Genomic DNA, 16938 nt, shown 5'->3' on the forward strand with positions numbered 1-16938 from the left:
CCACACGCCACAACTACAGATCCCACAAGCTCTGGAGACCGTGCGCTGCAACTACAGAGCCCACGTGCTCTGGAGCCCCTGTGCCACAACTAGAGAAGCGAAAACCCACACAACACACCTAGAGAGAAGCCCACACACTGCAATGAAGATCCTGCATGCCGCAACTAAGACGCGACGCAGCCAAAAAATTAAAAAAAAAAAAGAATATGTTTAAGCCCAGTTTTTTGTTTCATTTTTAAATAAAGCTCTATAGATGGATGAAATAGAAAAAAAAGGACCAACCGGTAAAGTCCAATCCAATCGCCTTTTATTCTAGAGGTCAGCTGAGGTCCTGTTTTCTCAAGTGTTTTCATAAATTCTTCTGGAAGGAACTGTCTTAATTGGGGTGGACTCTAGAAAACATGACATACTGTATTTTAAAATTAAAAATGGATATATTCACAGAAGTTAACTGCAGTTAGACAACTCAAATAGGAATTTAACTGAATATATTTATACCTTCCATGGAGAAATGCTTTTCTGCAAAGGCATCAAGCTTGCCACATATCTTTCCTAAGTCCAAGAAAAAAAAAGTTAGTCAAAGTTAGGTGTTCTTACCGAGAGTCTTCAAAAATGTTTAAACTGACCTACTTAAAAAAAGTGGGCTTCCAAGTTTTTCATCATATGCTCTTTCAATGGACATCAACAACACCATCACCAGTCTCAATAGATACACTAAATTTAGATTGAATTGAGAAGTCACACTTTCAATAAAAATTTAACTAACTCTCAGATAATCCAAAGAACTACCTATTTTTAATGATAATAATTAACCTTATCGAGTAACTGTGTGCCAGAAAATGTACTCAACATTTTACATGCGTGATCTCTTTTAACTCTTGCAACTATCCTTTGTGGCAGGTATTACTGGGAAACTGAGGCTTCGAAAGGCTAAGTAACCTGCCCAAGTTCACACAGCTTGAACTTGAATTCAGGTCTACTTGACTTCAGCCCATGCTCTTAATTAAGCACTACAGTAAAGTTCACTTACTTAAGCAAGTTGATTTAAATGGAACAAAATAAATTGACATCTATAGACTAAGAAAAAGTATTTCTTCCCAAAGTATAATAGCAAAGATTTCCAGACTGCCCTCCTATAATATTCTTAGATAGCTTACATTAACAACTACATGAGTCTCTCTCTGATGCAGTCTCCAGACTAGGACCACATCATGGTACTGCCTTATACTGTGAGGCATAACTTTTAGTAATTTAACATGATGTTCCACTGAACTTCAAAAAATAACTATATCATCTAGTCATTTATTTCATAAATATTTATTGAGTGCTACCATGTGACAGACTGAGGAAAAGGTAATGAACAAGACAGATAAGGAACTACATCACGGAACTACATTCTCACAGGTATCATATCAAATTGTGCTCAAGAAAATAATATCAGATTTCAAAACTTCTGCTCTTTCCATTATAGTAAATGCAGATGATAATGGCAGCTACCTCATAGAGTTGTTAGGAGAATTAAACAAATTGTTGGTCTCTAGCGCCAGTGCTTGGCAGTCTTAAGAAAGCACCTGTTTAGCTCTGCATAGTGAAGTTCTTCTTCCCAGTGAAATCTATTTAGCCCAGACCATGATCCTAGGGAGTTGCTATTTAATTCTTTAGAAAGTATAATCAGTAAACATGTTTTTTCACCTGCACAGTATCCTGGGAATGTAATATTGGAAGTCTTGGGTACGCTCTGCAAGGAATAGGTACTATTGTAGGATCTTGGACTAATAACAGAATCCTAAAATGTTCAACCTCATCTCTACCCCAATGCCTCCTTCAACCAGTTCAAGCTTTGTCCTGATACCTCAGACGAAATGGAAATATGAGCATACAACATCACTGCTTAAAACCTCCCCATCTGCTTGGGGAGCACAATCTGACTCTCTTAGCATGAAATAAAAAGTACCGATCAATAAATAAATAAATAAATAAATAACATCAGAGGAAGAAGCTCCAGTAGAACCTTTTAAGGTGCAAAATTCAATAATTATATAATATTTCATAAAAATTATCTCTTTTAAGATTCACAACAACCCTGAAAAGTCTTTAGGGAAAATATAATCAGCCACATTTTACAGATAAACAAATTGAGGGTCAAAGAAAGGAAGTGACTTACCAAATTACACAGCTAATAACCAGAACAAAGAATTCAGGTGTCTTGCAAAGGGCTCTATTTTAATCACTACACACACAAGCATGCAAAACAATTTAAGATAAAATTTTGGTGGTTGAAAAAAACATTCATGTGCCCTTCAACAAATCATTAAATTAAGCAAATACATATGCTAACTTACTAATGGAATGATGAAGCTTTGTGTCAGTTCCAAAAAATAACGTCGGAGAATAACGCTTTGAGCCTCAGAAGGACGCTTCTGTTGTACACCCTTAAAAGAGGAAAAAAATGAGAACCTATACTCCAGTGTCAGAGAATACAAAACAATGAATGCTTATAGAAGTTTAGCTGATATGTAAATATGTATTTTACTTGATAGGAAAAAAACCCTAGAACTTCATCTTGAAGTAATTTAATGTGAAGTTCACTGTGCAATATCCTGTAAAAAAATCCTTAGAGAAAAATATAAGACATTCATCCCATACTTTAAAATATTAGCTCACAACAAAGACTATATTTATTTCATACTTGTTGTATTAACAATATTTACATTTTCCAAAAAAATGCTAACTATTCTATTAGGTGTTAAGCTACCTCATAGTACAGTCCACGACTTTCTCACTATAACTCCTAAGTTTTCAGGAAGATTGGCACTAGGTTGGTAGCTGCAGTCCCATATTTCTAGCCCATAATTGCTGCTACATTAGTCTCCTGATTTTCATGAAGCTTTGGTTCAAAGTCCAGATTCCAGGAAGACCTCTTTTCATATTATTGTACATAAAGCACATGTTGCTTTACTGGATACTGCATACCTGAGTAAGGAAATTTAAATTAGTAATATGAGCAAGTAATCACCTTCTGCAATTGTTTCATGATTTCTTCATCTCTATTTAGATATGGCTTATAAGAAGTATAAACTCCTAAGAAGTGAAGAAAAGAAAATGAGGTAAGCAGTATGACCCATTTACCCATATAGTATATGTTTTAAAAATTAATAAAAGTCAATACCAGGTTTAGAATCCAGAGTCTTTAGGTTCTTCAATTTTTTCACTTTAACCTGCTTAGGAATTTCACCTGAAGGAAACATCATAAAGATTCTTATAGTTATTTGAATTTCACATATCACAAAACTGGAATTTTCTAAGACTGATAATCCACTAACTGTTATGTACTTAGTCAGGGATGCTGTAGCTAAGGTATTCGTAACATCAGTGAATATTTAAGAGTTGATTCCTAGTACTTTAAAACTGGATAAAGGGAACACTGGGCTATACAACAGCATTACAGAAACAATTGTGTAAATTATATAAAATGGATATTTGATCTTTCATTAATATCTATCACTACTTTAAAATTTCCCTTTTTGTCACTCAACTTAAAATTTAAAATCTTTGTGCTAAATATATGAAACATGAATAAGATACCATTTTGAATATGATGCCAAATATAATACCGTTTAAGAGTAAAGAGAATTGAAAGCAACTCCTAAGTTAGTATGAAGATGTAGTATTCAAAGATTTTTTTTCTGGTACCGCCCCAAATTCTGCTTTTGCAGTGTAGAAACACTGCCACCAGGTGGTGATAGTGGAAGCCACAACCACAGGCCTGAGCCACAGGTGGACTGGACTCTGGACTCCTAAGCAGGGGTGCTGTGTTGCAAAAAGGAGTATGAAGTAAAAGAGAGAAAAGATTACAGGATGAAATGTATGCTTTATTGAATACTGCTCCTGGGTAGAAAGAAAATCTGAAGACATGTGCAGCAAGGAAAGAGAAGAAAGTGAGCTACTGTAGCTCTGTGGAGGAGATTTAAAAACAAGAGGCTTTGGGGACAGACTGAGAAACAATAGGAAAGAGTCCAGAAACACTCAGGTTTCTGGAATGTTTCTGATTTATTAGCTCACAGTTTTTACTTTGTCAACTTATTCTATATATTCCCACATACTAATTCTTATTTATTTATTTATTTTTTGGCTGCATTGGGTGTTCGTTGCTGCACGCGGGCTTTCTCTAGTTGCGGTGAGTGGGGGCTGCTCTTTGTTGTGGTGTGTGGGCTTCTTATTGCAGTGGCTTCTCTTCTTGAGGAGCAGAGGCTCTAGGCGTGCAGGCTTCAGTAGTTGTGGCACGCGGGCTCAGTAGTTGTGGCGCGCGGGCTCAGTAGTTGTGGTGCACGGGCTTAGTTGCTCCATGGCATGTGGGATCTTCCCAGACCAGGTATCAAACACGGGCCCCCTGCATTGGCAGGTGGATTCCTAACCACTGTGCCACCAGGGAAGTCCCCACATACTAATTCTTATGAGAATGTCTCTCATCTTGAATGTTATCTCACGGTTTTGCTTTCCAGAGTTCAGAGTAGCTTTTCGGCAGAAGATTTGTAAAACTTTTTTTTCTTAAAGTGCGGAATTAATACATATTTAACTATACAGATAACTAAATTCAAATCACTATCTGCCTCTGACTCTGAGAACCCAAAGAACATCACATGTCAAAACCACAACGCTTTGAATAAGTCTAAATATTTCTGTGCCTACTTTCTGTTTCCTTTTGTCTAGATCACAAAAGACTTGCAACTCCTGTATCCACCAGTGCCATTTATTATATATTATTTTCTGAAATTCACTGTGCAGAGGAACCAAATATCAGGGAAGAGAATAATTCAGCAGTAGGTTTCATATATTCTTTACATTCAATAAGTTCTAGGTAATAATGAAGATATATAGTGATCCATATCAGCTTTTTTTAAAAGGCAAAGACAAGAATACTACCTGCGCAGCAATCTTCACTCACACGATTCCCCTCTGATTCAAGGGACCTCATCAGGTGCATACCGAACTCTAACCCTAGCCACCATAATTCTTACACTGCAGTACATAATAGACATAAAGAAAACTAGTCATAAAGATACACTATCTATTGCCAAAAAAAGTTAAATGGTATTTGTCAAGTACGTCTGGAAAATAAAATAAGAATGCCAGAAAATGAACTGAAATCCTACAATTACAGCTGTTTATTTTAATTAAAAAATAATTATTCAATGTCTGTTATGTACATGCACATAAGAGAGGGGTTTAACATTATTAAATTAATAATGTTCTGCACCTCTGCACATTTGCATAAGAATCTTCTACATTTAGGTCAAATGTTTTACCTTTGATTAAATCATCAAACCAAATTTCTGGTTAGAAATTCAGTTTATAATGTGATCCAATATACACTAGTAGAATTACTTTCTCTTTGAGGAATACTTGTTCAGTACCATTATCCTAGCATTACATTTCTTCATTTAATAGGATTTGGGTGAACTAAAACTAGGCATAACCCATAAGAAGTAATCCCTTTATAGCACGAGGAATGACCTCTCTGCAGGGTTAAAACTATATATATGTGTCTAATAAAGCTACGAACTTCTGGGCCCAGGAGAGCAAAATCTCAGTTCTGCTATGCCTTCCCTGCTGGTCCTACAGAACATACTTTATCTGCAGTTTTACTGACCCTCTCAGATAGTCTTGAATTTTCAAAGCCAGGATCCTAGGCAGAGCTGTTGTGTTTCCTAACTTGTGTAGCATATGCAGTGGTCCTAGTCTTGAGATCAATGGGTAGAAAAGAAATATATCCCAAGATATATGCCCAGTACTCATAAATTAAAAGACAAATGGATTTTCATGAATGTGATACCAAAAACAGAGACAATAAAAGAAAATATTGATAAATTGGACTTCATCAAAATTAAAAACTTCTGCGCATCAAAGGATACTATCAAGAGAGTGAAAAGACAACCCACAGGAGAATACATTTACAAAGCATCCATCTAATAAGGCATTAGTATCCAGAATATTAAGAACTACAACTCAACAAAAAAACCAACCCAATTAAAAAACAGGCAAAGTGGACTTCCCTGGTGGTGCAGTGGTTAAGAATCTGCCTGCCAATGCAGGGGACACGGGTTCAATCCCTGGTCCAGGAAGATCCCACATGCCGCAGAGCAACTAAGCCTGTACGCCACAACCGGCTGAGCCTGCGCTCTGGAGCCCACAAGCCACAACTACTGAGCCCATGTGCCACAACTACCGAAGCCCACGTGCCTAGAGCCCGTGTTCCACAACAAGAGAAACCACCACAACGAGAAGCCTGCGTACTGCAATGAAGTGTAGCCCCCACTCACCACAACTAGAGAAAGTCCGTGAGCAGCAATGAAGACCCAACAGAGCCAAAAATAAATTAATTAATTTAAAAAAAAAAAAGGGAAAAGGACTTGGAAAGACATTTCCCCAAAGGAGACATAGAAATGGCCAAAGAGCACATGAAAAGATGCTCAGTATTACTAATCATTCGGGAAATGTAAATCAAAACTACAATAAGATACGACCTCACACCCACTAGGCTACTATCAAGAAAACAGAAAATAACAAGTGTTGGTGAGGATGTGGAGAAATTGATACCCTGTGCACCACTGGTGAGAATGTAAAATGAAAACAGTATGGCAGTTCCTCAAAAAATTAAACATGATGACTATATGGTCCAGCAATTCCACTTTTAGGTATACAGTTGACCCTTAGGTATACATGTTGACCCATGTTGAACAACATGGGTTTGAACTGCCCAGGTCCACTTATACATGGATTATTTTCTTTTTTTGATGAATATATACAGTACTACAAGATTTGCAGTTGGCTGAATCCACAGATGTGGAACTGTGGATACAAAGGGCCAACTATGGGAGTTGAACATCCTCGGATTTTGGTATCTGTGGCAGGTCTTGGACCCAATCCTCTGTTGATACCAAGGGATGACTATATACCCAAAAGAAGTGAAAGCAGGGACTGGAGATATTTGTACACCCATGTTCACAGTATTATTCACATAGCTAAAAGATGGAAACAAGCCAAGTATCCATCAACAGATGAATGGATAAGCAAAATGTGGTATATACATATGATGGAATATTTTTCAGCCTTAAAAAGGAAGGAAATTTTGACACATACTACAACATGGATGAACTTTGAGGACATTATGCTCAGTGAAATAAGCCAGTCACAAAAGGACAAGTAGGTAGAATTCCACTTACATGAGATACCCAGAGTAGTCAGATTCACAGAGACAGAAAGTGGAATGGTAGTTGCCAAGGGTGGGGGGTGGGGCGATGTGGAATGAATAGGGAGCTACTGTGCAATAGTTTCAGTTCTGCAAAATGAAAAGAGTTCTGTGGGGAGATGGCGGTGATGGCAGCACAACCACGTCAATGCACTTACTGCCACTGAACTGCACACTTAAAAAATGATTAAGATGGTAAATTTTATGTTATGTATATTTTGCCACAGCTTTTTAAAAAAAGGAATAAAATTCTAAAACATGCTACAGCACGGATGAATCTTGAAAATGTTATGCTAAGTGAAGTAAGCCAGACACTAGAGGAGAAATACCGTATGATTCATAGAAACAGAAATTAGAATAGAGTTCACTAGGGGCTGGGAGATGACAGGAATGAAGAGTTATTGTTTCATGGCTACAGATCTTCTGTTTGAGATGATGCGAAGTTGTGTAAATGGACAGTTGCACAACACTGTTAATGTACTTAATGCCACTGGATTGTACAATTCAAAACTGTTAGAATGGTAAATTTTATGTTATATATATTTTGCTATAATAAAAAAAACTTAAGATAAGTGGGAAAAAGTATCATAAGCATACTAAACTTAATGAAATTCCGCACGTCTGTTAAGACCTGTGCTCAAACGACACAATCCAGTCCCAGAAATAGGTACTATAGTCTTGCTCAAAATTATTTAAACACCCCTGGTGTCATTGCTCACAATGTATCACCTCTACTAATTGAACAAGGACCAAACTGAGGACATTGACACTCTCTACCATCCACTCCTCAATGACCACTAAGGATCTATAAAACATGTTTCCATACAACATCATCACTCTCCTATAGAAAAAGTGATACCTTTTTCTATATGATATGGTCCAAATACTCTGGTGACAAATAATCAGAGGGAACACAGCATCTCATCCCTAAAATAGGCTGCTTAAAATAAAGTGTAGGGTTTCCCTGGTGACGCAGTGGTTGGGGGTCCACCTGCCGATGCAGGGGGCACGAGTTCGTGCCCCGGTCCGGGGGGATCCCGCATGCTGCGGAGCGGCTGTGTCCGTGGGCCATGGCCGCTGGGCCTGCGCGTCCGGAGCCTGTGCTCCGCAACGGGAGAGGCCACAGCAGTGAGAGGCCCGCGTACAACAAAAACAACAAAAACAAAAACAAACAAAAAAATAAAGTGTAATTAATATTCCATACATGCCCTTATGCCCATTTTGAAAAATAAACTCAAGAAGTGTCCCCTTCCCTCCCTTGGTCCTAGGTCCTACTTTTAAACGGTAACTTCACCTGTCTGAAGAGGATTCTCAGAGCAGCAAAAATATTAGCTATCAAGACATCACAAGAAAAGAATATCCCTCATGGATAAAGATGTAAAAATCCTCAAAAAAAATTAGCAAACTAATAATAATAATAAAGGACTATACACCATAACCAAAAGGGATTTATTTAAGGAATGTAAGGTTGGTTTAACATAAAAAATCAATTAATTTAGTATACTGTATTAATAAAGGACAAAAAGTACACGATGATCTCCACAGATACAGAAAAAGCATTTAACAAAATTCAACACCAATTCATTATAATCTTTTTCAACAAACTAGGAACAGAGGGCTACTACCTCAACTTGATAAAGGACATCTATGGAAAACCTACATCTAACATCATAATTAGTCCTGTATATTGAAAACTACAAAACATTGCTGAGAAAAATTAGAGAAGATCTAAACAATGGAGAGACATTCCAAGTTCCTGGAATGGAAGATTCAGTATTTTTAAGATGGCAATTCTCCTCCAAACTGATTACGTATTCCCTATGTAATCAACACAATCCCTAACAAAATCCCAGTTAGCCTTTTTGTTTTCTGTCCAGTTGGCAAAAATTGGCAAAGTAATCCTAAAATTTATATGGAAATGCAAAACACTATTTTGAAAAAGAACAATAAAGCTGGAAGACATATTTCCTGATTTCAAAACTTACTATAAAATTACAGTAATCAAGAGGTTGTACTGGTACAAAGATAAGACATATAGATCAATGCAACAGAAACAAGAGTCCAGAAATAAACCCTCAGGTTTATGGCCAACTGATTTTCCAAAAAGATATCAATGCAATTCAATGGCAAAAGGATAGTCTTTTCAACAAATGATGCTAAGACAACTGGATATCAACATGCAAAAAAAGATGATTTTATACCCTTACTCCACATCATAAACAAAAATTAACTCCAAGTGGTTCCTAAATGTAAATGCTAACACAATAAAATTTTTAGAAGAAAACATAGAAGAAAATCTTTGTGACCTTGGGTTAGGCAACAAGTTCTTAGATAAACATCAAAAGCCTAATTCATAAAATAAAAAAACTGATAAACTAGACTTCATCAAAATTAAGTACTTTTGCTCTTCAAAAGACGTCCTTAAGAAAACAAAAAAGAGGGCTTCCATGGTGGCACAGTGGTTAAGAGTCCGCCTGCCAATGCAGGGAACACGGGTTCGAGCCCTGGTCCGGGAGTGTCCCACATGCTGCAGAGCAGCTAAGCCCGCGCACCACAACTACTGAAGCCCGCACACCTAGAGCCCGTGCTCTGCAACAAGAGAAGCCACCACAATGAGAAGCCCGCACACTGCAACGAAGAGTAGCCCCCGCTCGCTGTAACTAAAGAAAGCCCGCATGCAGCAACAAAGACACAACGCAGCCAAAAATAAATTAATTAATTAATTTTATAAAAACAAAAAGAGAAGTCAAATACTGTGAGAAAATATCTGCAAATCATATATCTGAAAACAAACTTGTGTCCAAAATAAAGACCTCGTACAACAAAATAATAAGACAAATAACCTAATTTTAAAATGGACAAAAGATTTAAATCAACATTTCATAAAAGAAGATATACAAATGACTAATAAGTAGATGAAAAGATGCTCAACATCATTAGTCAATAAGAAAAAGCAAATTAAAACCAGCATTTTAAACCCACCAGAATGGTTATAATGAAAAAAAGAGACCATATCAAATGTTGGCAGGGACGTGAGGAAACAGGAGCCCTCATACACTGCTGGTAAGAATGTAAAATAGTGTGGGTCACTCCAGAAAACAGGTGGGCAGTTTCTTAAAAAGTTAAACAGACTTATCAACCCATGCTACTTTACCAGTGATCTTTGCAAAAGTTCCTCTACTTACAGCCCCAACAGAAAGCCTTTTCTTATTGGAAAAAGACAATAAACAGTAGTCTACTATATTACGATTAATCAAATAGTCCAGATTAATAGGAAAAAAACAAGAAAGTAAATGTCAAGATTAAATTAAGATTTAAAAAAAAAAACCTTTCCATATCTTCTTATAGATGAGACTCCGGTGACTGCTGTGCTCTGAATTATCAGACAGAACACTAATGAAATGGCAAGGGACCATGATCTTTACAGAGTGCCATAAGTCAGATACTGTGTTCAATCCTCCCAGCAGACAAAGAATTGCAGGCTTAAAGAGGCTGTTCTGCCTAAGGTCACACAGATCTGACGGCCAAGGTAAAGCCCTTTGCCCTTTCCTCTATTTCATAAGGTTTCTAAGGATTTCAGTCTAAGATTGAGTCTGATATTTGTAAATAATATGATTTAAAATGTTATTCCCTAATATGTCATCTAGATTTATTTATATTCCAGAAGGGATATTTTATAAAATAATCATATTAAATAATGTCTTAAATATAATACCCATGTACACCAAAGGAAAAGTCTTTAAAAGTAACATATCATAAAGTTATTAGAAATATTCTAGATAGCTCACGTCTCAACTATTTCCATGGAAAATTCAGGAATGTCCAGTGAGAAAATGTCAGAGGTACCATTAAATTGTCATCCAGGTTAACAAAATTGCCAACTTCAGAATCATTTACTCATTTAGTAAACATTCATTAAACAGCTACCATGAACAAGGTACTACATGTCTTTTTTCAAGGAAAGCACAGCCTTTTGACCGCTTCCTTAATCAATACCAGTGCCACAGAAATGTATAATTCTTGTTTGGAGTCCTAGTTGAGAATTTTGTGTCAAATTGATTAATTAGAACTTTCTATAAGGTTTTATTCAAGCAGTGTTGGAAAATCCTGTTTAATTGGGCTTATACATATACAAAATGTAGCTCAAATTTTTGAGGTTTCATGAAACCTCAAAATAATTCAATGTTTAAAACACTGTAAGTGCACTTTTTGGTAGGTGGGCACAATGGGTTATACATATAAGAATCTGTATATTTTAGCTGGAAGTTATGCTCTTCTCCAAAGACTTTTATTCAAGTTGCCTCAAAGAAGGTTGCCATCAACATAACTAAAAAGTAACGAAGCAGTGAAAACAAAGGAAGAAATAAACCTGCTCATCCACCTTACATACTACAACGAGAACACCAAGTTTATACTTTACCTGCAGGTTTAAGGTCTCCTATCCGAATAATGTGTGGCCAGTGCTGGAGTGTTTTTGCAAAAAAAGGGTTGGTTACTCCTAATATGACTGAGGGCCTACATTAAAACAAAACAAAACAAAACCAAAGTGAGGAAAAAATGAATGTTCCATCAGTTTACAATTTATTTTGAGTGAACTACTGTTTACTCAAAGATTACTAAGATAATCTTTTCCTTCATTGGTACCACATATCAACTACATTCCAGGCACCATTTTTAGCACTAGGTATATAAAGATGAAAAGACACAGTCTTTCTAAAAGCATACAGGAAAAGCAGTATACATAACCATTTATGATACCAGAAATTAGAATACAGTGAAGGTGGTATAAAATGTACAATTATTACAAAGGAGAAACTATGTCTACCAGGGGATTAAAGGACAGCCTCACCAAAGAGATGACATTTGCACAAAGCTATGAAAGATGAATAGGAGGTTTTTTTTTGAAGGACAGTTGATATATAACATGATATAAGTTATGAACAGGAGTCTTTTGCCAGGTGGATAACGGAAGAAAATGTGATGCAGGAGAATGAATAGTATGTGCAAAGCAATGAAGTGAGATCACGGTCTGTTTGTAAAACTACGTATAGTTCAGCATTCCTAGAGCACAAAGCAGGAAGAATGAGTAGTCAGAAATGAAAGCAGACGGGCAGATGCTGGCCAGATGATTCAGTACCAACTTAATATGCTAAGAAATTTAGATGTTATCTTGTAGGCAAACAGAAGCTACTAGAGAACTGAGTGGAGGAATGCTACATGAACAAAAATGTACTTACTAGAAAGATCACTCTGGGGGAAATTTGGAAGATGCTCTGCAAAAAGGGGAAGAGGTTTGGGAAAAGCAACAGCAAATACGAGAAAGACTGGAGGTAGTAAGACTAGGAAGAGAGCTCTGGAAAGAAGATAACAAATGTTATGAGAGATATTTTAGGATGTTGAATTGACAGAATTTGGTAAAACTTCACGTGGAGCACATTAAGAACGAGAAATTTATGACAATTTAGGTTTTTGATAACTAAGTGAAAAGAAGCACCATTCATGAAGTAGGAAGAGGCATGGAACTAGGGAAGAAGAGAAGGAGACAAAAAGAATTCAGTTTGAACATGTTTAATTTTGGGTGCCATTAAGATGTCCAGGTGGCAATACGATAAAAAAACAACAACAAAAACCTGGACAGAGGTCGAGACCTTGCAAAGATTTGAACTAGGAAGATAAATTTCAGTCATCAGTATATAGGTGTTAACAGAGACTGTGGGTACAGATAAGACTGTACAGAACGAAATATCAGTCTGAAATCAGAACCCAGAACACAATACTGGAGAACACCAACATTTAAGGGGTTGGCAGAGAAAAAGAAGTCTGCACAGGAGACTGAGATGCACCACCAGCCAGCCAGGTGAGACGGTACCAAAGATTAAAATGTTTTCAACGTCAATAGAGTAAGTGTTACAAGAAAGGGAAGGCAGGAAAAACAGGGCAATAATGTGCCCACAGGTTCAAGGCAGTGAGAAAGGTCTTGATGACTTTGGCAAGAACTTCAGCAGAGATGAAGAAATCAACCTGCAACGAACTGAGAAGCAACCAGGAAACCAAGAAGTGGAGAGGGTAAATGGAAATTTTTGTTGTTATTCTAGAAACAGCTATGAAAAGAAGGTGAACAACAGAGCAGGAACTAAAGGGGAAAGGTAAGATATTTCTTCCCCTTTTACAGATTGGGAAGAATCTTTATATGTTTATATGCTGATTCAGTGAAGAGGGAGAAGGAAAAGGAAGTTACAGAGCAAGAAGAGATAACTGATGCTATAAGGGGTCCTGAAGTAAAGAACAAAGATAGAAGTAAAAGTAGTCAGATAGCTATTAAATTAGAGGAATTAGCTATTAATTAGCGGAAGACAATATAGCTTCCACTAATAAGATCATTCAAAGAAAATAGGATAATGACTCTTGAAATGTGAAATTATTACCAGCAGCTCCTCAAAGCTTCCTTTATAAAATCAATCTGCCAATAAGTTCAAAATTTAAACTTTTCAATTATTACCAAAAATAATTCTACATAATTTGGTTATAAAGGTAATGCTTGGTCAATAAAAGTTATTTTGTTTACTCACGGGGCTTGAGTACGGGTGGTATATTCTTTGAATTCACTATCATGAATAGTGAAATAAGGTCGGAAATCACTGAAGTACTTTAATGGAGAAATACAGCTGTAGAGCAAGAATAACATGTAAAACAAAGGACAGAAATTAAAGGCCCTACTCAATAACTATGAAATATCTAAACACAGAGTTTACCCCACTGGGATCATCTATCTATAACTCATTTAAGGAAACTAGAAAGACAAATGGAAAAATGTAATGTAGATGGCATACCAAAAACACACTGGATTTGGGGCAGAAGACGGGGTGAAATTCTGGCTCTATCATTCATTAGCTACATACCTTTTACTAGACACTGACCATTCACACAACTGATTTTTATCAGGTGCTAACTTTATGTAAGTGGATGAATGTGCTTATTGCCCAGAAAAACAAAAACATGGAATCTGAATTAATTTTCTCATCAATAAATGGTGCTATAATGAGCACTACCTTCTTACAGGATTATTGTGTAGATAATACAATGAGTGTGCAAACATATCACAGGTGGTAAACTGTTGCAACTATCACCATGAGGAACCAAATATACTCACTTAACAAGTGCCAATACAGTCTCTGACGACTCTGATGGTGACGGTGCCATGACCACGAGGGGCTCACCCAACAGCACCAGCTCCCAAAGCATCTGACTATGAAGGAAAACTGGGCAGAAACACCTGAAAGGTGTTTATGCAGCAGAGACACTGTTATTTATCCATCCCTGTTTTTTTTAAGTTCCCATATAATCATTCTAAAAACTTCACATTGATACAATTCTTCCAGCTATGTGTACCTTGACCTGATATACAAATTCATTTAGAATATGGTGATGTGGACTTCCCTGGTGGTGCAGTGGTTAAGAATCCACCTGTCAGGCTTCCCTGGTGGCGCAGTGGTTAAGAATCCGCCTCCCAGGGGCTTCCCTGGTGGCGCAGTGGCTGGGAATCTGCCTGCCAATGCAGGGGACATGGGTTCAAGCCCTGGTCCGGGAAGATTCCCACATGTCACGGAGCGACTGGGCCCGTGTGCCACAACTACTGAGCCTGTGCTCTAGAGCCCGTGAGCCACAACTACTGAAGCCCGAGCGCCTAGAGCCTGTGCTCCGCAACGAGAGAAGCCACTGCAATGAAAAGCCTGCGCACTGCAACAAAGAGTAGCCCCCTGCTCGCCTCGACTAGAGAAAGCCCGTGCGCAGCAACAAAGACTCAACGCAGCCAAAAATAAATAAATAAATAAATAAAAAATTAAAAAAAAAAAGAATCCGCCTCCCAATGCAGGGAACACGGGTTCGAGCCCTGGTCCGGGAAGATCCCACATGCCGCGGAGCAACTAAGCCCATGCTCCACAACTACTGAGCCTGCGCTCTAGAGCCCGTGAGCCACAACTACTGTAAGCCCACGCGCCTACAGCCCGAGCTCCGCAACAAGAGAAGCCACCGCAATGAGAAGCCCGTGCACTGCAACGAAGAGTAAGCCCCGCTCACTGCAACTAGACAAAGCCCACGTACAGCAATGAAGAACCAACGCAGGCAAAAAAAAAAAATAATAATAATATGGTGATGCACATAGATATAAGTTCCTTTTATCCACACAAAAATATATAGCAATTTTACCTGTTCCAAGTTTTACAAAATTAAATGTAATATATTGACACATAGAATGGCTAACAAACGATAAAAGCATATAAAATAATTATTAAATTATTGTACCATATAGTATATCTAGTTTATCAATATTGCTGTTACATTTGAATTTCTACTCTATTTTGAAGGAAGCAAGAAAAATTAATTTTCCAAAGGATGTTTACTGGATGTACTTAATTTCAAAGCCAATGCTTTCAATATTAAAGAATGAGGAAAACAAATCACAAGGAGGTGTTCTAACACCAAACGACAGAATGCTTTCCTAAGCAGATCCTCCCCCTACAGAAATGTTGCATATTTTTACAGTAGCCCTGGAATTAGGCAGAAGCCTATAGGACAAAACTCTGGTAATTATCTAGCCTAATTTGATAACTTTTACTTATTTAGTAATTTCCTCCTAGTAGGGTCAAAATTTTTCCTAGTAGATTAGAGGGAAAAAAAACTACATTATCTATTTATAAAAATCATAACCACAGGACTTTCCTGGTGGCACAGTGGTTAAGACTCTGTGCTCCCAATGCAGGGGGCCCGGGTTCAATCCCTGGTCAGGGAACTTGATCCCACATGCCTGCTGCAACTAGGAGTTCACATGCCACAACTAAGGAGCTGGCAAGCCACAACTAAGGAGCCTGCTGGCCGCAACTAAGGAGCACACATGCCGCAGCTAAGGATGCCGCCTGCTGCAACTAAGATCTGGTGCAACCAAATAAATAAAGTAAATGTTAAAAAAAAAAAAAGTAACCAATCTACCTACCTGAAAACATACACACACAAGAAAGAAAAGGAAAAAAATACAAGTAACTTTTAAGTGTAAAAATATGAAACAAATTTGTGAGATGGAAATTAGGGAAAGTTCATTTTAACTATTCAAAGGCAAGAAGAGAAATGTGAAGGAAGGGCAAAAAACCAAAAATAAAAACAATAAACAGTTCAAGGATAAGGCGAAGGAGCTCTTCCTCCTTCCTTCTTAAACAATTCAATCCTACAGCAAAACACAGTGCATGGTAGGCATCTCTGCCAAGAGGGAAAGAGAGCCCTGTTGGCCTGAAGAGCGTATCAGGGCTTGTGTGAGATAAGGCAGACATCCATGTGGAGGGGGTGGCTTGTCGTGGGGGTGTTGGAACCCTAATGTAGTGAGAAAGGTGTGCATGTGTGGAGGTGATCTGATTTGGGGTGACAGAGCCCAGGAATTGTGAGGGGCATGGAGGGGCAGCAGGTGCAGAGGGTCAGAGCCAGAGTGGGCTGAGGAGGCTGTCCATGGTGGGATGTCAGAGAAGAGGAATGAGGGTGAACATATGGAGGGGTGGCCTGCAGTAAGGTGTAGAAGCACAAGTAGGGAAAGGAGGGATCCACGTGGGGGCTGGCTTGGCATTGGGAGTCAGAGCACGACAGGGTGAGTATGGCATCCACATAGAGAGGTGGCCTAACGTGGGGTATAGAAGCCTGACTGG

The 16938-nt window shown here is 37.9% G+C and overlaps 1 protein-coding gene across 1 annotated transcript in view; it reads right to left on the reverse strand.

The window, feature by feature from the left end:
* Positions 1-16938, reverse strand: part of DENND6A (DENN domain containing 6A) — a 55228-nt gene that overhangs the window by 3193 nt on the left and 35097 nt on the right. The window contains exons 10-17 of the mRNA XM_024746492.1: positions 14400-14522; positions 13819-13914; positions 11670-11764; positions 3170-3235; positions 3017-3081; positions 2343-2432; positions 499-552; positions 283-392 (exon numbers count right to left, since the gene is read on the reverse strand). Coding sequence (XP_024602260.1) covers positions 283-392; positions 499-552; positions 2343-2432; positions 3017-3081; positions 3170-3235; positions 11670-11764; positions 13819-13914; positions 14400-14522 — 699 coding nt within the window. The remainder of the gene's footprint in view (positions 1-282; positions 393-498; positions 553-2342; positions 2433-3016; positions 3082-3169; positions 3236-11669; positions 11765-13818; positions 13915-14399; positions 14523-16938) is intronic.

This window comes from Neophocaena asiaeorientalis, unplaced genomic scaffold, assembly GCF_003031525.2.
Source record: "Neophocaena asiaeorientalis asiaeorientalis breed wild unplaced genomic scaffold, Neophocaena_asiaeorientalis_V1.1 scaffold251, whole genome shotgun sequence".
Lineage (NCBI taxonomy): Eukaryota > Metazoa > Chordata > Mammalia > Artiodactyla > Phocoenidae > Neophocaena > Neophocaena asiaeorientalis.